Source organism: Artibeus jamaicensis, unplaced genomic scaffold, assembly GCF_021234435.1.
Source record: "Artibeus jamaicensis isolate MK-2021 breed Jamaican fruit bat unplaced genomic scaffold, CSHL_Jam_final contig_3174, whole genome shotgun sequence".
Taxonomy (NCBI): Eukaryota; Metazoa; Chordata; class Mammalia; order Chiroptera; family Phyllostomidae; genus Artibeus; species Artibeus jamaicensis.
This window is the reverse complement of record NW_026521738.1, coordinates 2,252,378-2,274,351: the sequence shown is the minus strand read 5'-3', so window position 1 is coordinate 2,274,351 and position 21,974 is coordinate 2,252,378. Positions and strand designations below refer to the sequence as shown.

The 21,974-nt window shown below is 37.3% G+C and overlaps 1 protein-coding gene across 2 annotated transcripts in view; it reads right to left on the bottom strand.

Moving 5' to 3' along the window:
* The window catches only part of GMCL1 (germ cell-less 1, spermatogenesis associated), a 52,054-nt gene extending 30,920 nt beyond the window's left edge, over positions 1–21,134 (bottom strand). The window contains exons 1-7 of one of the 2 annotated variants that reach the window (XM_037127265.2): positions 20,610–21,134; positions 9,221–9,344; positions 7,284–7,380; positions 6,079–6,176; positions 3,891–4,003; positions 3,205–3,270; positions 1,609–1,693 (exon numbers count right to left, since the gene is read on the bottom strand). In XM_037127265.2, coding sequence (XP_036983160.2) covers positions 1,609–1,693; positions 3,205–3,270; positions 3,891–4,003; positions 6,079–6,176; positions 7,284–7,380; positions 9,221–9,344; positions 20,610–20,869 — 843 coding nt within the window. In that variant the 5' untranslated portion in view covers positions 20,870–21,134. The remainder of the gene's footprint in view (positions 1–1,608; positions 1,694–3,204; positions 3,271–3,890; positions 4,004–6,078; positions 6,177–7,283; positions 7,381–9,220; positions 9,345–20,609) is intronic. The other variant, XM_037127263.2, reaches the window with a different exon arrangement.
* Positions 21,135–21,974: the final 840 nt, after the last annotated feature.

Genomic DNA, 21,974 nt, shown 5'->3' with positions numbered 1-21,974 from the left:
AACATATGCCTGAAGTGCAAATAAAGTCTTTAAAAGAATTATTTCAACATTTTTTAGAAAAAGTATGTGTGAAAATTTCATCATATTCATTAATGCAACTAAAGCTCAACTCTGAAAACATTTCTGAAAACCATGTACAGTTGACCCTTGAGCAACACAGGTTTGAACTGTGTGAGTCCACTTTTTTGTGTTTTTTTTTCAATAAATACTGTAAATGTATTTTCTCTTCCTTATGATTTTCTTCTTCTTCTTCTTCTTTTTTGTTGGGAACTGCCCTGCCTGGTTTCAGAAGCAGTAACCCCCAGGGCTAAGGCTTAGTAATAGACCTTGGGACCTTAAGCCACTAAAGAGACAAACCTTATCTCCCTGGTAGGGGTGCTGCCTCTGCCCCCTTTACTTCACCCTGCTTGGCCCTGGGCAGTTAGTCAATGACAGGTAAGATTCCTCAAGGGAGGGGTAACCTAAGATAGGCATGGCCATGGGGGACCCTCAGGGAAGGACTTGGGGGCTGGGGGACTATAGAAAAAGGGGGTGATGGACCCTCGCCCCTCAGCTTTGACATAGCCTGAGTCCTAATTCTGTCAGAAAGAAGTCTTCTAATCTCTTGGCTGCCTTACTTCCCCTGCCTGACTTAAGCCTGAAACAATTCAGGAGGGAGGTACAGCCCTGTGCTGTAAAGGGTGGGTTCCCTGGGGCAATCAGGCCTAAGAAAGAATACATAAAATCTTGTGAAACCTGCTTTGCTAAGAATGCACTCAACTTTCTGATAAGAGTCAGAGCAGGAAATGAGTTTGTTTCCCCAAAGTTTTATAACCCTTTAGCTAACAGACCCTGACTCAGAATAAGCCCTAGTAGTTCTTTGTATGCTATCTATTGTTTGATCCTTACTGCATGACAATAATTGATGTGCTTTACTTGTATTCCTGTGCAAAATAAACCCAATAAAAGCCCACTGAGGAAAAGGCTCTTGGTCCTTCTCCTTTGAGAGATCGGCCACCCTTCCTCTCCAGGCAGATTATGTCTTGGTAGACTTAGTCTCATCTATGGCGGCTGGGATGGGGCCCTAGGGGCACAGCCCCCCCATTTCTTTTTCTTCAGCTTACTTTATTGTAAAAATACAGAATACATGACATACAAAAAATGTGTTAACTGACTGTTAATGTTATTGGTAAGGCTTCTTTTTGGTCAACAGTAGGCTATCAGTAGTTATGAGTAGCTAAGTTTTGGGGGAGTCAAATTTTGACTGTGGGATTGGGGGAGGTCGGTTTCAATGCCCCTAACCCCTGAGTTGTTCAAGAGTCAACTGGAAAACATTTAACATTTCTGACTATGTGAATAACATAACGATAACGTATCTGTTGTTGAAAAAAGCTGCGAAAAACAGAAATGGAATCTAGGACAAAAGAGTATAAAGAATGAAATTAAAATCACTCATCATAATAGCAAGTCCCTAAATATAAAGACTTTTTAAAAAACATTCTAGCATATTTCCTTTTACTTTTCCTACATTTATAACCATTCCCTATCATTGGACATTAGCTGTTTCCAGTTTTTCACTATCAGTTAATGCTGATATGACATCCTAAACACATTGTATTATATCAATACCTTTTTAAGAGCTGTGTATACATCCATCTCCACTTGCATCACAAATAAGTTACATGAACCAATGAGCTGTTTCATGACATTTATACTAGAAAAGATAAAATATAGGTAGTAAGTTTATCATCATAAACAGGCTAAAAGAAAATGTGGTATTAAAATTAAATTAGTCTTTTTGCTCAAGACAAAGTATCTTAGAAAATAATTTATCTGAACACAGGGAAAATTCAGATAGTATGCTGTGACAAAACTTTTAAAAAATTTTTTAAAAGATTAATTAGTTTATTTTTAGAGAGAGGGGAAGAGAAGGAGAAAGAGGAGGAGAGAACTATCAACATGTGGTTGCTTCTTGTGCACTCCATACTGGGACCTGGCCTGTAACCCAGACATGTGCCTTGAGTGGGAATTGAACTGGCGACCCTCTGGTTTGCAACCCATCCACTGAGTTAATCCACTGAGTTACACCAGCCAGGGCTGAAAAGACTTTTCTTTTGCACTGTTAGAAAAACAAAAAGTGTTTTCATCTGCTAATTAATCCAGTTAAAGCAAGGTCCCAATAAGATAACTTTTGGTATACTCTGATAAAGTGACAGTCTTCTTTTTCCTCTTCTCCCCATTCAAGGTTTATAAAAACAGACACTTGTCAAAATACACTGAAACCAACAGATCTTCAAAGTAACCTTTACACTCTAGGCTTAAGAGAACTGCTTAGTCATAAAACATGTTTTTATTATTATAAAAGAGAGTAAGATTTAGAATATATGCTAGTTTAAATTCAGAGTGAAAATGATATCACCAATTGCTTTCCCTTTTCTTTCTGTTCTTTAAGTCAGAATAAGAGATGGCATCTGGGGCTTTTTGTTGTTGTTCAGTACTATTGTCTCCATTTCCCCCCCACCCATCCCTACCTCCCACCCTCCATCCTATCCCTTTTTGGCTTTGTCCATGTGTCCTTTATATATATGTTACTTGACAACCCTTCCACTTCTTTCCCCTGTTACCTGCCCCCCCCATCCCCTCTGGTTACTGTTCGTTTGTTCTTTATTTCAATGTCTCTGGTTATATTTTACTTGCTTATTTGTTTTGTTGTTTAGGTTCCACTTGGTGAAGGTTCCACTCACCTTATTGGTGAGCTCATATGGTATTTGTCTTTCACCACCTGGCTTATTTCACTCAGCATAATGCTCTCCAGATCCATCCACCCTGTTGTGAAGGGTAGAAGCTCCTTCTTTCTTCCTGATACATAGTACTCCATTGTGTAAATGTACCACAGTTTTTTGATCCACTCATTTACTAATGGGTACTTAGGTTGCTTCTAACACTTGGCTGTTATAAATTGTGCTGCTATGAACATTGGGGTGCATTAAGTTCTTTTGGTGTTCCAGGATTCTTAGGGTATAATGCCAGCAGTGGAACTGCCTGGTCAAAATACAGATCCACTTGTAGTTTTCTGAGTTTTCATTAGTTCATGGATGTACTCAAGATACTGTTCAGTTTTTCATATGCAATGTCGTTTTGTTTTATACAAAAATGTCTTGCATTCTTTGGAAAATGAAAAACAATATTTTTAAATGATTATAAAGTTATTTAAAAGTCAAATACCTGAGTTCTTTAAAAAGTTCAACATTCTGATGAGTCATCAAATTGTTTAGAAGCCATTCAAGGCACCTGAAAAGAAAATGTAGAATTACTACATTATATTTCACATATTTATGACTTATTAAGTATGACTTACAGTTAAAAACAGAATATTAGTAGTCTTGCTAGGACATGCTCAAAATTTCTAATTTAACAATTGAAAATTTAGTATTTTTTTGTCAGCAGTTATTAAGGGAATATTCCCTTTATATTAATAAAAGCATTGCTAATTAAGAAAAACCTCATTTCAAGTTTGTGTTAAATGATGTATGAAAGGGTTTACATACTTCCATTACCTTCTTTATAATTTAAAAATGGGCACTGCAATTCTCAAGAGTTAAAAACACTGTCAGTAATTACACTGGTATGATGCCTAGTATGCCTACAACTTGAAAGATTTGATAAGTCTACTGTAAAGAGTGACCATAGTTTCTATAAGTATGTATAATCTACTCATGGTCACTTACTAAGACAACACTTTAGAGAAATTTATTAATTTGTCCAAATGTAAAAAGGAGCTTTTTATAACAAAATTCTATTCCCCTATCTTTTTTTTTCTTTCTTTCTTATCACTACACATTCTTTTAGAAAACCAAAGCAGCCAAACTCCCAAAAGTGAGATGGAAGGAAAAGCAAAAAGGGTAACTCACTTTTTCTTTACAGAATCTAATCCATAGGTCCCTGCTGATGTGTAATAGCCACACACAGTTTTCACATTAATTGTTTCCTTCATTGTCTCACCACACTGCTGTATTAAACCATCCTGTAAATATAAATAAGCACTGGAAAGGCCCATTTCACATGGGAAAAATTAGCTCTGAACATGTGCTTTTACATATTAAAAATATTAATAAAGAAAGAAAGAAAAGAAAGAAAACTCATTAAGTGCGGCAGGCCTAAATGTTTCATAAGTCCAGTAAAAATACTGAAAAAAATCCAGCAAGTATTCAACTAAATACTTGGAACTGAAAATGGAAAGAAAGGGATAAAAGCAGTAAGGTAGAAATGAATATTGTTACTCTCTTTTCTATTCTTCCCTTCCCTGGGACCTTTGCTAATTTAAGCAGCATTTGGTCTGTTTTGCCAGACCTTTTTCATAACCAGGTCTCTGGTTAAGCCAGATCTCTTTACATAACCATGTGATAGGCTAGGCAAGTAAACTATGAATCATCAGAAAGTGTTTACTGCAGTTTAAATTACTTAATCAATATCTGATGCACCTAAGTTGAATATATTATTGTTTTAAACTTACATTGAAATTTTAATTTGAAAGGTTTACATAGAAGATTTAAAACAAACTTTATCCAATATATAGAAAGAATATTGTCACTTTTACTCAAGTTTCTAAAATACATTCATGCAAGTGTATTATTAGGTTAAATAGTTAAGACATAAAGACAATGCAGAAAGTGGATTTAGAACAAAACCAAAAAAGGACTAAAGTTAGAAAATAAAGTATAATTAATGGAAATAAGAAGTGTAAGGATCAAAACATTTTAAAAATCAAATATGTTCAACTAAGTACATTTAGCAAGCTATTAACTAACTTCAAATAAATCAGTATACAAATGCCACATAAAAGGAAACCTAATTAACTTTTGTTAAAGATCAAAATAAATCAATGACTCCATTAGGATTTTAAACTTACCTGAAATTCATTCTAGACTCTCCTCGCCTTTCCTCTCAACATCTTCTTTGTCACCAAGCCCAGTGGATTATCCCTGTTTAATCTCTCTGGTATTCAGTTTTTCCTCTCCACTCTTAATTTTATGACCCTAATTTAGACCCTCTTTGGATTATTACAATAGGTTTTATACTCATCTTCCCTTCAATCCATCCTTGTTTCTGAAGCTTTCTTTCCAAAATAAACTTTGTCTTTCTCCCAACTACAATCTTCCAAAAGTACTTAAACATAAAGTCCAAACTTTTTAAAAAGTATAGAGGACTTCCATGATCTGGCCTCTGCCTCCCTCTCTCCGACCTTTTTCATGTTCTATGCTAGAGCCATGTTCACGTTCCACTCAGATTCTCTAATTCTCCAGCTGCACACCACTAGGTCTTAGTTTAATATCTGAAATGCTCTCCTCCCCCTCTCTTTTACTTTGGTTTTCAAGACTCAACCTTGCACACAACTTCTTTCTTTAACACCGCCAGGTTGAAATGACCACTTTGTGCATCCACAAAATCCTGTAAGATATTTATTATTGTTCCTATAATATTGGACAGCTCTTACATTACCTTTGGGTCTGCATATCAAGCCTTCCTCTCCCACTTGACATATTATATTGTGAGCTTCTTAAAGGTAGGGACAACGTCTTAATTTACCTTTGGATCTTTTTACTTGATTTGGCACAATGCTTAATAATACACTTCTGTGGAATAAACAAATCTGTCCTTCTACCAATAGGTCATGTACATTTACACAGTTATTTCACAATTAGGAAAAAGTTTACATTGTAATTACTTGATGTTATTTGAACCCCTGAACTAAATGAATTAATTATAAGCTATGTGCTTCATAATAGTCAAAATAAGTCACTAATAAATAGAAATCTATAAATCAACTTAGACAAGTAAATTTTTTCCACATGATAGTCATTCTTAGATGTCTATATAGAAATAGCTTGCATTCATCTTACATAGACATCATGACCTCTTTGGTTGTAATCAATTGCTTTTGGTCAAGCATTTTAGATAATGTCACAAATGGCATATTTATATAATTCATTTTTATTTTAAAAATTATAAAGAGCTAAATTTTTATTTTTGGAATAGATATTTTGAAACAAAGATACGACGACAACGGTGAAACTTTCTTTGAGTAATGTGCATACTTACCAACTGTAGCATACAAGCTGCTGCCAGAATGGCAACAACTCGACTGGGCTTTATTAAGACATCATCTCGATACAATGACCCAAATGCAACCTGCAGTGCTGAAGGCAAAAGGACATGTGTAGAATGAAATAACAATTATATCTATAAGAGTATTACAAAAATAACAATGACTATCTTCATACACTAAGACATATGTCTAAATCTAATATGTACTTAAAGGATAAGAGAAATATCACTAATTAAAATGCTAATAATGGTTTACTGATTAATGGTGCTAATTGAATACTAATGTTATAAATTTCCATTAATTTTACCAAATCAAGCTGGATTCTTCTAGATCTAATCTTGGTATTAGCTAGTGGTCAGAATTCGGGCACCCTTGGGAAAAGTTTTATAAAGACACCCCTGGGTAGACCAATTTTTAAGTATAAGTATAGACACAGTGATAATCTTAACCCTAACGCTTTCAGTGCTTCACCACTGACAAGTATGGAATAGCTCATGGGCTTATCCACGCCACACTCTCACCCAGCCACCAAAGCTGTCTAAGCCTGTCCATCCTGCTCTCCACTATACTTGTATCTATGTCCCACGTGGTTTGCTTTATAAATATTCTTAAATTTTCTCTTTGTCTGTGGTGAGTACTGGGTACTTAGGCTATCAAAGAGGGAAGCAGAAAGAGCACTGGAATAGCAATTAGGAGTACTATCGTCTAATCTAGGCTCATTAAACTGCTCCAAAACATAAAATAAGCCCCTTAAATCCTCTGGACCTCACCTTCCTCATCTAAGAACCTTTATAGTGCTAAATCAACACTGATTATATAATTTGTATCCTATTGTTCCCAGAAAAGGTCTTCATACATAGGGAATAATCAATGAATATTATTTCCAGCTTTTCTATGTAACTAAAATAAATGGTCATACTTTTCCTTCCTATACTCTACATCTTCCATATACTAGGCAGATATATTTACAAACATAAGTAAAAAAATTGACATGGCCCATGTGACTAAAAAGATTAGAGACAAGTAGAACAGAACAGATAAAACTATGGAGTAAATCAATATAATGTTGTCACCTTGGGGTATTAAATGGAGCTTTTTTCTAGCTTCCAACGTTAGAAGAAAATATTTTCTACCAAAATAATAAAAAGATTATGTTTTCATTGTTTTGCATAATAGTAATAATTATGGTGGTAGTTACCTTCTACATCAATATTCTGGTCAGGAATTTCCAATTCAATAGTATTCATGCCAGATTCTTTCCAAGAACCACTGAACATACTAGAAAAGTAGCCAGACTTTAAAAAAAAATCAATAATTATGCATTACTTTCTGTGTCTTCCAAATTATTTCCCCATTTTTAATGTTAAGCCTACCATTCTATCAAAACTAATCTGTCATAATATTTCAAGAGATAAAGAATTGCCAAGTATGTCTACAGAACAGCAATTGAGGACACTTTAGGCATTTCAAAAATATTTTCAGTTTAGTACTAATATAATGAAAACTAAACCAAGTTCTCATATCACTATCCGAAATGAATTCCTATACAGTAATATATTTGAACTTCATTAGCTTTTTACTTAGTTAGAAAATAATTTCTGAGTATATTTCATGTATATGTTTCCTTATCAATGACATTCTAAATTCAAACTTAGAAATTATGTTATGTATCTATTTAAGTATCTCTTATAAACATATGACAACATACAAGGGGGACAAATTAAAATGTACCAAGGAAGGGAACAGACTAAAAATCCTCAAACTGTTAAATCCTACTGTACCTCAGTGGCTGTAAAAAGGGTCCAGACTAGTCACAAGTCAGTAATAACAGGATGATTCCCAAGAAACTAGGGAAAAGCCAAAGTTTAGTTTTATCTAATCAGAAAATTCCAGAATGAAGCTGAATTCTTAGAAAGGTGCCAGAATGGATGCAGTCTTTAGTTACTTACTGGATAGTACCACTCACAGAATTACTTTGGAATGGATCAAATATGAACTAATTTATTTAAAATTTTTTTCTGAGTACTTGGATAGACAAGGCACTATGAACATAGCAGTAAATAAAACACACAGTTTCTGTCCTCAACGGGCTTATAGTTTAGCATGTGGCTTGCACTATAATCAATCCAATTTCTCCTGAGAGGGAAAGAGGCATTTCATCCTTAAATTTACAAAACTGCTTTTGAGAGATTAAAAAGAAAGATATGGACTATTTCCTCAAGTTGAAACCAATATGCTGATATATTCTCTAGGCTATATACTTTAAGGCAAAATAAAAGTTTTCAAAAAATTAAATAAAAAACTGTAATTAAAATGTTAGAGGAAATTTTCTTTCAACTGTTTCTACTAAAAAAATCTTAAACTATACTGTCTTACCAGTAATTACTGTCAAATGGTGAAAAAAAGAGGAAAAAATATTAAGCTCCACAGGATAAGAACTGAATTGTTCACTGCTCTATTCCCAGTGCCTAGAACAATGATTTGAAGAAAAGACAGATTTGATGAAGAAATAAAATATTTGAGCTATTAGAGTAATATTTATTTTATTTTGAAAGTTTTGAATCTTTATAATGGGGTGAGAGATAGTAATATTATTAGCACAGAAATCAAATAGGTGTATCAGCTAAATAACTTAAGTCTATATACTTTTTTAAAATGTTGTCTTTAATTTAACTGCATTTTCCAGGATAGAAGGAAGACTAAGTGTCAAGAACTTTCAACTTTAACTACAAAGCAACATTGCATCTGAATTCACCCAATTAAATAATCATGTACATATTAAACAAATTTGGCAACCTTAACTTTAATGTTAAACATTTTTCCCAAATTTTTTTCCTTTTTATCAACAGAAGGCACCAAAATTAGCACCTAACTGGAGTAATAACAAAAAGATATTGGTTGCTATGATAGTATGACAATGAAATTTCAAAATCTATTTCCCTAGATCAAAATAAGTTTTCACTAACAATGTTTGCCATATTTCTAATAAATCAAAACTTTTTATATCAGATGCTAGGGCTTAACCACTACTCATATAAAAGATTATTGTAAAATGCAAATATAAAGAACATTATTTAAAGAAGTTTGAGATTTTTTAAATGACTATCTTGGTTATTCAAACAGAAAAATACTTACTTGACATAAATATATTTTGTGTAAACTCCATTCTTCTCCTAGAGCACAAATCTTAATGTCACTATTTTCACCATTCAAAAATAATGTTTGATAAATATATTTGGATGTACTCTTTAATTTTTTCCTGTTAAAAAAAATGTAGGTGTTATATATGTACAAAACTGCACTTTACTGATTTTACATATAACTCAAGTATTCCTTTTGTTCAATTTCTATTAAATAGAGCCAACTTATGTAAAAGGAGAGAAGGATATATTTAAATTTGCTCATGTACAGAAGAATGAACTAAAAAATGAATAGTAGTGGTTATTTCTGAGGTAATCCATTCCTAAGACGGGTAATAGAGGATAAATGGAGGGAGAAGCATGAGAGGGAGACCTTTCACATCTTTTTACAATTTTCAATGTTTGAACTAAGTCAGTTACCCATTCAATAAATTAAAAGAAGTCAGAGTGATTTTTACTTATTTCCCTTTAGAAATCTGCACTGTGAAGGGTTTCAATGCAACTACAATAATACTGCTATACAATTACAAAATGAAGAACATGAGTAAAAATTTCACCTGTCCCAGTAATTTTAAAAATAACTTACCATTAACCTTAGTTTGGTACCAAACTATTCTAAAAACTAGTTAAAATGTCCTCCCTCCTCCCTGCCCCACAACTGACAATTGGTTTGCAGCCTTGAATCAAAGGTTCTCAAAACTGTGCTCAATGAAAAAGTGGCACCAGGAAGAGCGGAGCAGTAAATGCTGGGCATCCCACCTAACGTCAACCAGAGCATCATCACACACTCTATCTGTAAACATCTTGGAATTCTGCATAAGGTTTAATTTAAACAAAGACTTTTTTAAAGTTTTATAACCATTGCATAAGGCAGTCTAGTAAATAAGAAAAGCCCTAGATAGAGGATGATCCATATCTTTTATATTCCTGGCCAAGCCTGACAGCTTTCCCAGTAGTTAAAAGTTTCAGTCTTTTAGAAAATGAAGTAATTGTTTCAGATAGTGTCATGAACCAGCGTATTATTTAACACCTCTTCCCAAAAGACAGTAAAAATAGCACCTGCTTTGGTGGTAAACACACTAGGGTTTGAGTCCCAGCTTCACCACAGCACAGTTACCCCAGATGTAAAGAGGGTATCAATAGTATCCACTTCACTGGGTTACTGTGAGAAATTAATGAGACAATAAAGTTTCCAGTACCTGGCAGCACCCTTCCCGACTTACATTAAAAGATTAAAAGTACAGAAAGGAGTAAGTCCACAATAGCAAAAAAAGTGAGGGTGGGCTTATTTCCTGCTAAAAGAATTCTATCAACCTGAAAGTTAGAAAACAGACGAATGGAAAAGAGCTTTGAAAGCTACATCCAAAATGTATCATGAAGTTCTAGGATGGAGACTGAAACCCATTTGCCCTTAAGAACCTGTGTATATGTTTGCGGGTATGTGTTGGGAGGATGAGGTCTCGGGAAACAAAAGGTAGAAGTAGAAAGTGAGGCAGAAAATGGTAAATTTGTTCCCTTAAAGGCCTACTCCATTCTTTATGAACACAGAATACAGATAACTAAGGTATAAAGATTCTAAGGATCTCCTAGAAAGAAAAAAACAAACCATCAAAAAGATCTGACTTTGTAGGTGTTGGTGCCTCAAACAAAGCAATCCATTTTCTGGCATATGAAGAATCTGTAGCCTGGTAGGTTCCAACCTACTCACCCTAAATCATGGTTTCCAAATTGTGTGTCAAAGCATCTACAGCACCACAGCAAACTCAGGTAGGCATGTGGGATATTCTAAATTTGAAGGAAACAGCAATATCTTTCAGATATCATACAGTCTACTACTATTAAGTTCGTTGGACCAAACTATGAGGTATTTCTTTAGAACCCAAGGTGCCATGAAGAAAATTAGTGAGAGGACTTCCAGCCAAGATGGAGGCATAAGTAGACACTCTGTGCCTCCTCACACCAACAAAAGAAGGACAACAACAATTTAAAAACAAAAAACAACCAGTACTGACAGAAAATCGAACTCTATGGAAGTCCAACAACCAAGGAGTTAAAGAAGAAACATTTATCCAGACTGGTAGGAGGTGTGGAGATGGGCAGCCAGGCAGAGAGGACTCAGACAAGGTGGCAGCTGGTGGAAGGCGGAGCAGATTGTAGACTGGGCGGTCCCACATTCATGTGATGATAAACTGGGAGGAACAACTGGGGTGTGAGACAGAACACACAACTTAGAGTTCCAGTGTGGGGAAATAAAGCCTCAAACCTCTGATTGAAAATACCTGTGAGGGTTAAGGGGGCAGCAGGAGTAACTCCCAGCCTAACAGGAGAGAGAGGTCATTGGAGAGATCCACAGGGTCCTGGAACATACACAAGCCCACCCACATAGGAATCGGCACCAGAGGGGCCCAATTTGCTTGTGGGGAGGGGGGAAAGTGGCTAAAAACCAGCAGAGAGAGGACCAAGCATCACTGTTCCCTCTTGGACCCCTCCCCCACACATAGCGTCACAAGGCAGTGAGGTGGGTTGTCCCACCCTGGTGAACACCTAAGGCTCTGCCCCTTACTATGTAACAGGCGTGCAGAAACAAACAAACAAAAAAAGACCCAAATGAAAGAGGAGATCAAAGCTCCAGAAAAAATATAACTAAGTGATGAAGAGAGAGCCAATCTATCACATGCACAGTTCAAAACACTAGTAATCAGAATGCTCACAAAATTGGTTGAATATGGTTACAAATTAGATGAAAAAAATGAAGGCTATACTAAGTGAAATAAAGGAAAATGTACAGAGAACCAACAGCGACAGGAATGAAACTGGGACCCAAATCAATGGTGTGGACCACAAGGAACAAACATTCAATCAGAACAGAATGAACAAAAAAATGAAGAGAGGCTTAAGAACCTCCAGGACGTCTTTAAACGTTCCAACATCAGAATCACAGGGGTGCCAGAAGGAGAAGAGGAAGAACAAGAAATTGAAAACTTATTTGAATGAATAATGAAAGAGAACCTCCTCAATCTGGCAAAGGAAATAGACTTCCAGGAAGTCCAGGAAGCTCAGAGAGTCCCAAAGAAGTTGGACCCAAGGAAGCACACACCAAGGCACATCATCATTACATTAGCCAAGATTAAAGATAAGGAGAGAATCTTAAAAGCAGCAAGAGAAAAGGAGACAGTTACGTACAAAGCAGTTCCCATAAGACTGTCAGCTGATTTCTCAAAAGAGACCTTGCAGGCAAGAGGGCTAAAAAGAAGTATTCCAAGTCATGGCAGGCAAGGACCTACATCCAAGATTGCTCTATCCAGCAAAGCTTTCATTTAGAATGGAAGGGCAGATAAAGTGCTTCCCAGATAAAGTCAAGTTAAAGGAGTTCATCATCACCTAGCCCTTATTACATGAAATGTTAAAGGCATTTATCTAAGAAAAAGAAGATAAAAAATATGAATGGTATAATGACAATGAATTCACAGCTATTAACAACCACACCTAAAACAAAAACAACTAGAACAGGAACAGAATCACAGAAATGGAGATCACATGGAGGGTTATCAGTGGGGGAGGAGAAGGGGGAAGGAGGGGGGAAAAGGTACAGAGAATAAGTAGCATAAATGGTAGGTAGAAAATAGACAGGAGGGAGGTTAAAAATAGTATAGGAAATGCAGAAGCCAAAGAACTTATATGTATGACCCATGGACATGAACTTAAGGTGGGGATGTGGGTGGGAGGGGGTGTGCAGGGCAGAAAAGAATAAAGGAGGGAAAATAGAACAACTGTAATAGCATAGTCAATAAAATACATTAAAAAAACAGTTTTTCCACATTAATGCATAATTTTTTTAATCCTAATTAAAAAAACAAAATATAATAAAATAAAAAAAGAAAATTACTGAGACACCAAGGTTACTATAAACAAAGTTTGAGAATCTCTGCTCTAAAACGAAGCATGCCCCACCCGTATCCAACTTAGCAGTTAGTCTTCCTACTCAAAGGAGAGGCTTTGTAGAATCAGATCTATTCACTCAATTAACACACACACATACATGCACACCAGTTATTCTTAAATATAAGCATATAACCAAGGACCACCCAACTGGAGGAAATATAATTCAGGGAAAAGAAAACTTCAATACAAAACAAAACAAAAACACTCTAATGAATACACCTAGAGATTGAGAATATTACCTTTATAAAATAACAGGATGCTATGATAAAGCATTACGCAGAACAAGAAAAGAGCTCTTATACATCTTAAAATATTGTTGCTAAAATTAAAATGCCATAAGGATGAATGATAAAATGAAGGAAATTTCTCGGAATATAAAGCAAAAAAAGAGATAAAAAGATAAAAAAAAGAGAAAAAGGTACAATCCAAGAAAACCAAAATCCAATAAAAAGGGATCCAAGAAAGAAAACAAAGATAACGGAAAAAAGAAAATTATGGAAGAAATTAATTGAAAAGAGTTTCTTCCAACTAAAGTAAGATTGTAAGGATATGCCCAGTACCAAGACTATTAACTTAGAACATTCTAGGTAAATCCCAAAAGAAAAAAAATTGCAAAGGTTCCAGAAAGAAAAAAAAACAGTCACCTAAAAAGAAAAGAAAATCAGCCCTGAACAGTGTAGCTCAGTTGGTTGGACATTATCCTGCAAAAGCAAAAGGTCACAGGTTCGATTCCTGGTCAGAGAACATGCCTGGGTTGTGGGCCTGGTCCCAGGTTGGGGTATATGTGATAGGCAACTGAGTGACATTTCTCTCACATTATCAATGTTTCGCTTTCTCCCTCCCTTCTCCTCTCTCTAAAAAACTATAAAATATTTTTAAAAAGAAAATTAGACCAGAGTTGAATTTCTCATGACCACTGTGAACTATGTGAAGACCATGAAGTAACATAATCAAAGATTTGAAAAGTTACTTTAGATTACATTTGCAAGAGACTAAATTTACATTCAGATAAACACAAATTACCTCTTTCCTTTTACACCCATTCTTAAGAAAATATTTGAGCATGTAGCACCCTAAAATGAGTGAAAAAGAAAAAAATACAGGCTACAGAAAATAGTGGCTCCACTCTAGAAATGGAGTAAAAGTAATTCCTAGGACAAGTGCAGACCTAGAGAGCAATGGATCCAGATTGGAAAGGGAGGATGGAGGGACCCAAGAGGGAGGCCTTGGGGTTATAGTAGAAGGAGTCTGTGCAGGTGTGTTTGGAAAGACAGGAAAACCTGAAGATATGATGAAGGAATATAACTGTATTTTGCCGTGCATAATGTGCACTTTTGTGCCTAAATTTTTGAGGGAAAAATATGGGTGCACATTATACATAGGTAGTATGAATTCCATATCTATATATAAAATTTCTTGAACCTTGTGTCTTATAGTTATATGTTACATAAAGTTTCTTGTACCATAGTATGTTCAAAAATAAATGCTAAAATTCCCTTATAATACAAAAAACAAGTATCTAAATATAAAAAATGAATAATTGAATTAAAAAATTAAACTGAAAGATTTTTCCCCCCTTAAAGTTTGGGCCAAAAACATGGGTTTGCATTATACATGGCAGTGCATTAAACATGGCAAAATATGGTATTCTTTTGTCAACAAAAGGGGTATAGGCAGAAAGAGACTGAAACTCCAGGAAGAGGACTTCCAGTCAAGATGGTGGTATAGGTAAATATTCAACCTCCTCACACAACCACATCAAAATTACAACCAAACTATTGAACCACCATAATCCAGAACCATTAGAAATTAAGCTGAATGGAAGTCCTACAATTATGGAATTAAAGAAGAAACTACACTGAGACTGGTAGAAGGAGCAGAGACAAGAAATGGGCTGGTACTACACACATGTGTAGTGAATAAAAATCAGGGATATCTCAGTAGCAAGGGGTCCCAGATGCATATCAGGTCCCCCAGCCCAGGGTCCCAGTGCCAGGAAGGTAAGTCTTCATAACTTCTGGCTGTAAAAATCAGTGGGGATTGAGGCTGTGGAAGACAAACTACTCAAGTTTCAGGCAGTTCCTCTTAAAGGACTCACATAGACTTACTTGAACTCATTCCCTCTGAGCTTCAGAACCGAGGCAGCAGATATGAGAGGCATCAGAGACATACAGGAAGGAAATGAATTGCCCAGCATCAGGGTGAGAGCTGCGTGGGCAGCTTTCTCCCAGAAAGAAATGGTGGCAGAGGCCACTGTTCCTTTTCTAAGCCCTTTTCCCACAAAGGCACAGAGCCTTATCTGAGACTCCATTAACCTGGCTCATACTGTTTGACCCACCTTGGTGATTCCCTGAGGCCCTGCCCCACCCAACTTTCAGGCTCACCCAAGCTGTTTCCAGTGGCTTTCCATATGAATGGCTTGTCATTCCATGCTTCAGATTTTCTTAAGTTCTCTCAAACATATAAACCTTTTGCTAAGTTGCCCCAGGCTTGGCGCTAGCAGAAGCTGGCCTTAGTTAACAGCTTGGTCTCTTCTGGGTATTTCCAAGCCCAGCACAAGTAGTGGCCATCTGCAGACTGCTTTATAGCTAATGTTGTGTACCCTTGGACAGAACACAGGCAATGGCTGAAACTGGACGTGCCAACAGCAATCAAGACTCAACTACAACAGGAGAGTTTACAGAGCCCCACAGTGGGTGCACATCAAGTACCCAGCTTGAGTAATAGGGGAGGCTGTGCCACTGGGCCTGACAGGATACCTACTACATTAAGCTACTCCATCAAGCCTGGGAGACGTAGTAGCTCTACATAGTAGCTCTACATAGTACATAAAAACAAATACAGAGAGGCTGCCAAAATGAGGAGACAAAGAAATGTGACCCAAATGAAAAAAGAAAAACAGATCAAAACTCCAGAAAAAGAACTAAACTAAATGGTGATAAGCAATCTATTAGAGTCAGAGTTCAAAACACTGGTTATAAGGATGCTCAAGGAACTTAGTGAGGACCTCAGCAGTATAAAAAAGATCTGGTCAGAGATGAACGATACACTAACTGAAATAAAGAACAATTTACAGGGAATCAACAGTAGAGTAGATGAAAACAAGAATCAAATCAGATATTTGGAACATAAGGTAGCAAAAAATAACCAATCAGAACAAGAAGAAGAAAAAAGAATAAAAAAAAATGAGGACAGTATGAACAGCCTCTGGGACCACTTCAAGCACACCAACATTTCCATCATAGGGGTGCCAGAAAGAGAAGAGAAAAAGCAAGAAACTGGAAATCTATTTTAAAAAATAATGAAAGAAAACTTTCCTAACTTGGTGAAGGAAATAGGCAAGTTTAGAAAGCACAAAGAGTCCCAAACAAGATGGGTGCAAAGAGGCCCATTCCAAGACACATCATAATTAAAATGCAAGAGGTTAAAAACAAAGAATTTTTAAAGCAGCAAGAAAAAAGCAGTTAGTTACCAACAGGGGAACTCCCATAAGATTACTTGCTGATTTCTCAAAAGAAACTGCAGCCTAGAAGGCATTGGCAAGAACTATTCAAAGTGATGAAGAGCAAGGACCTGCAACCAAGATTACTCTACCCAGCAAAACTATCATTTAGAATCGAAGGATGGGAATAAAGAGCTTCCTGGACAAAAAGCTAAAGGAGTTCATCACACCAAATTAGTATTTTTTTAAATTTTAATTGTTATTCAAGTACAGTTTTCTGCCTTTTACCACCATCCCAGCCCACCCCCACAGTCCTCCCTACTTCACTCCCATTTCCAACCCCCACGCCCTTGTCCATGTGTCCTTTATACTTGTTCCTGTAAACCCTTTCCCTTTTCTCCTGAAATTCCCTCCCCTCTCCCCTCTGGTCACTGTCAGCCTGTTCTCAACTTCAGTGTCTTTGGTTATATTTTGGTTATATTTTGCTGGTTTGTTTTGTTGATTAGTTCCTGTTAAAGGTGAGATCATATGGTATTTGTCTTTTGCCACCTGGCTTATTTCGCTTAGCATAATGCTTTCCAGTTCCATCTATGCTGTTGCAAAAGGTAGGAGCTCCTTCTTTCTGCTGCATAGAATTCCATTGTGTAAATGTACCATACTTTTTTGATACAAATCAGTATTATATGAAATGTTGAAGGGTCTTCTTTAAGAAGAATATAAAAAATATGAATAATAAAATGGCAACAAATACATACTATTAACAATTTAATTTAAAAAACTAAATAAACAAAAAGAACAGAAACAAAATCATAGATACAGAGAACATTTTGATAGATGGCAGATGGAAGGGGATAGGGGGGATGGGTAAAAAAGGTGAAGGGATTAAGAAGTACAAAATGGTAGTTAAGAATAGTCATAGGGATGTAAAATACAGCATAGGGAACAGAGTAGCCAAAGAACATATGTGCAGGAAAAATGGAAAATGGTACGGCAAATAGTCTGAGGGAGTTGGGGTGAGGATGGGTAGAAGGGGCACAGGAAGAAAAATTTGGACAACTGTAACAGCATCAACAGTAAAATATAATTAAAAAAAAAAGAAACTCCAGGAAAATAAAGCAATAAAAAAAGGCTTTTTCTCAATAAGATAACACATGAAAACAGGGTCTGACTTAATGCACTTGATGGAATGTAAGAAAAGATTCCATTTGACTATGAGGTTAGAAAATTTCTCCAAGAGAAAAACAGGGGTAAGAGTTGTGACTCTGGGCCCATAAAGTATGACTTATGGTCTTAGCACACTACTTGACTCTAGAGTGAACATTATTTACATAGTTATAAATAACAAATATTGTTGCTAGATTTCAATATTTAGAGGCAATCCAGGGACAAAACACTCAAGATCTAGTTACAGAAAAGCTGAGTTTTAATAATTTTGTTAATGTAAAGTAAAACATGAAGCTGAGAAAAGGTATGAGGTGAAAGGTGGGCATGGAAACCAAAGCTTTTCAAGAAATAGTTGGTTAAAGTGGGAAAGCATACCAGACAACCTCAGGAAATATATCAGTGCCAAAATTCTAGGTCTTAATGTTTTTTAAATTAATTTTTTAAAGAGAGCAAGAAACATCAACTTGTTATTCCACTTATTTATGCATTCATTGATTGCTTCTTGTATGTGCCCTGACTGGAGATCTTGGCGTATCAGGATAACACTCTAACCAACTCAGTTTCCCAGCCTGGGCCTTAATATTTTTTTATACCCTTCGACCATATTGAGCAAAATAAGACAGGTGTCTTCCACTGATACACACATACTAAACTCTGATGTGCATTTTCTAATAAAAGTTTGCTTTAAAGAGTTTGCATTCCAGTCCACTCATGTAATCCAGGGGTTGGCAAACTTTTTCTGTAAAGGCCTAGACCAGGGGTATCAAACTTATTTTCATTGGGGGCCACATCAGTCTGGCGGTTGCCTTCAAAGAGCCAAATGGCCGAAATAATTTTAGGATTGTATAAATGTAACTACTCCTTTACTGTTAAGGAGTTGAAATTACAAAATGGTAGTTAAGAATGTGCAGGAAAAGTGGAAAATGGTATGGCAAATTGTATGGAAAATAAGTTTGACACCCCTGGCCTAGACAGTATATAAGCCAGGCAGCCTCCAAGCCAATTTTGTCAGCATCTTAGTGGGCAGTTTCCTACTTGCCAGCCTCAGCCTGCCACATCCCAGCAACCTTCACTATTTCTGGGCTACAAGCACACCTCCTCCAACATCAGAATCTCAACCTGAATATGGCAGCACTATTCCAAATTTGTTCCTTCCTCGGCTATTCTGTCTCAGACCTAGAAGGAGCAACTGCTCTCTATATTCTCTGTATTTTTTATAGATCTCTTTACCTTAGTAGTTTGTCTTCAGTAATCAATTTCCAGTTACTTGCTGTTAATGGTTATATTAAATTTTCCCCATTCAAATTACTGTGTGACTTCTTTCTTTTAAATGGACCCTAACATATATATTTCAACACTGACATATTAAATGTAAGTGGCCTAAATATTAATTAGAAGGCAGGCATTGTCCTATTGGATTTAAAATATTAAAAAAAAACGACCAAGACCTAACTTTATCTACAAGATAATACTTTAAATATAAAGACACAGGTAAAAAGGGAAAGGATGGAAAAAGATACACCTTTCAAACAATTATTAAAATAAAGTGATAGTCTATTACTATATTGCCACAGATAAAGAGGCATTTTGTAATGATATAGAGTCAGTTCATCAAGGAGATAATATTTACTGAGTGCTTTTATACAGGCACTATTTTTATGCATTCCAATATTTGTGAAACCCTGTAAGGCAATTATTAGTATCTCCATTTTACTTATAAGGAAGTAAGTCTATTATGTGCAGATTACAAGCTAACCTCAGAATATTAACTGTTAAAACTATATTATGCTGATTCTCCAAAAAGTTTACAATTTGACATGAGGGTTCCTTTTGGGCATTTTTACATAGAACTGTATGAAAGATTTTATAAATAAATTAATATAAGTTCTCTACAGCATTTTTATTTTACAATATATAACATTTGTGTAGCAAAAAAATTAATCATTTTTAAAATTTCACTTAAAAAATTAAATGTACATGACTCCAGTCAACTGGTTGAGTGTCAGCCCACAAACCGAAAGGTCACCCAGGATTCCCGGTGGGGCACATGCCCGGGTTGTGGGTTCAGTATGACAACAGTTGATCCTGTTTCTCTCTCACATCGATGTTTCTCTCTTTCTCTCTCTACCCTTCTCTCTAAAATAAATAAAAATTTAAAAAGACAAACCAGATTGTTTATGTGAAAACACATTCTACTTAGACACTAAATTCTAGTTCACAGGTAAATATCCTGGTTGTTTCAACTCTTTGAAAAAAGGTCAAGCAAGCTGCAGCACATATCTACAGTGTATGTTCAAGTACTAGAGACGTTAAAAGACTGTTCCTACTAAGGAACATATGTACACTATTGATAAAGTTCACCTTTACAGTTAAGGAGAACTGTAATCACTTCCGCTACACTGAGTGGACGACAATGGGAGTGCCCATTTCAGACTAAATTTACTCGTCTGTACCATTTAAGGCAGCCGGATGCAAAACAACTTATCCTACTACCACCCATTTAGAGAGGACAAAGATGTATCACGGAAGGCCGGCCAGCCAGCCAGTCCAGTCTAAGATTTAATGAGACGCAAGCTTCGGCTTGGCGTTTCTGAGTCTCATCTTGGGGCCATAACATCATCCTGGCAGCGTCTGTGGTTTACAGTCCGGAATATCAAGCGTCTCCCAAGGCGCTTCCCATCCGCCCTGCATGGGACCGGCTCCTATATCTATCTTGTCAAGGACACGTCCGCTTTTCACAGGCTGGGAGAGCGCCGCAACCCCCCAAGCAAGCTGGACGCCAGCCTAGTCCCCCGGCCAGGCCGCCCAACAGGTGCTGGTGCATCCCACCACATACCTTCGAGGCGTGTTTAGGAGCCGCTGCTGCTCACTCCCTTCCTCCTCATCCTCGTCTGTCTCGGAGTCCGGGTGACAGTAGCAGAGGGCCCCGCTGCTCCGCTTGCGCTTGCGGCTGCCGGAGCAGTAACAGAAGCCCCGACCGGCTGCGTCGCCGCCAGTCTCCGGCCTCCGGGCTGAGCCCCCAGTCCCGGAACCCGGCTCCTGCGGGGCACGGGTTCGCCCCGGTTGGCGCAGCACTCGGCTGCTTAGCGAGCCCATGAGCTACGGATCCCCGGGGTTTCAGGGAGCGCACCTCAGGGAACCCAGGGGACCCAGTCTCCCGCCATGCAGTCCCCGCTGCCGCCGCCGTTGATCTTTAGATGTCTACACGGCTACTTTCTCACCCGCAACCTCAACCGTTGCTGCGGACGCCACCGCCTCCATCCAGTGCCCCACCCGCTGCGTCTACCCTCTGCGTCTATCCTCGCGGCGTCTCAGGACTACAGGACCTTGCCCCCAAGCCTTCGCAAATAAGCGCGGACTACATGGCGCATGCGCTCGGCGAGCCTCCGGAAGGGGCGGGGAAAGGTGGGTGTGCGTGGCGGGTGACGCTAGTGCTGAAAGGAAAAAGGGTGATTCGTGGGTGCAGGCTGGTGCTGTGGTCTGCCAGTATCTCTATATCCGCCTTAATTTGGGGGCCTGCCTAGTGTTTAGCATTATTTCACATACCCCGTTTGTTAACTAGACCGGGAATTGTAACTCATTCATACTTCTGTAAAAGTTATTTGAGCTCCACAGGTCTACTTGGCCTTGTGCTAAGCTGGGGGGAAAAAAGACGGTACTGTTTGAGTTCTTCCTTGGACAAATCACCAGGTGCTGCGGTGCAACACCCTGCGGAGGCGGAGCCTGGCTTTCTGAGGGAAGAAGATCTAGGATGTGAGTTTTAGAGTACTAGGCCCTTGAATTCTTAAATATCAACTCTAGTTTCCTGGACGGATTATGGTAAATGATCCCAGCACTTTCCTTTCCACCCAGCAGCAGTGAGAGAGACGTCTGAGTAGGGTCTGAACTGAGGCTGTCAAGGCTTGAAGTGTGTTCTGGAGGCCAGAGCAAAATTTACAGGTGTCTGAATACATATTACAGGTGTCTACCCAGAGTATACAGCCCTTGCTATGGACTCTGGACTTCCACTCCCTGACTCCCTCCTGCTACTTTTTAAATAAAATATTTATAAAGAATTACTCAGAGTAATATGATAAATACCCATGGACCCACAACTACAATAACAAATTTTAACAAAAACTTAATTATACTCATTTTGATTCATTCTTTTATATAGAATACAGATAGGTAGAAGCTCTCTTTCCATTTTCCGTTTGTCTCT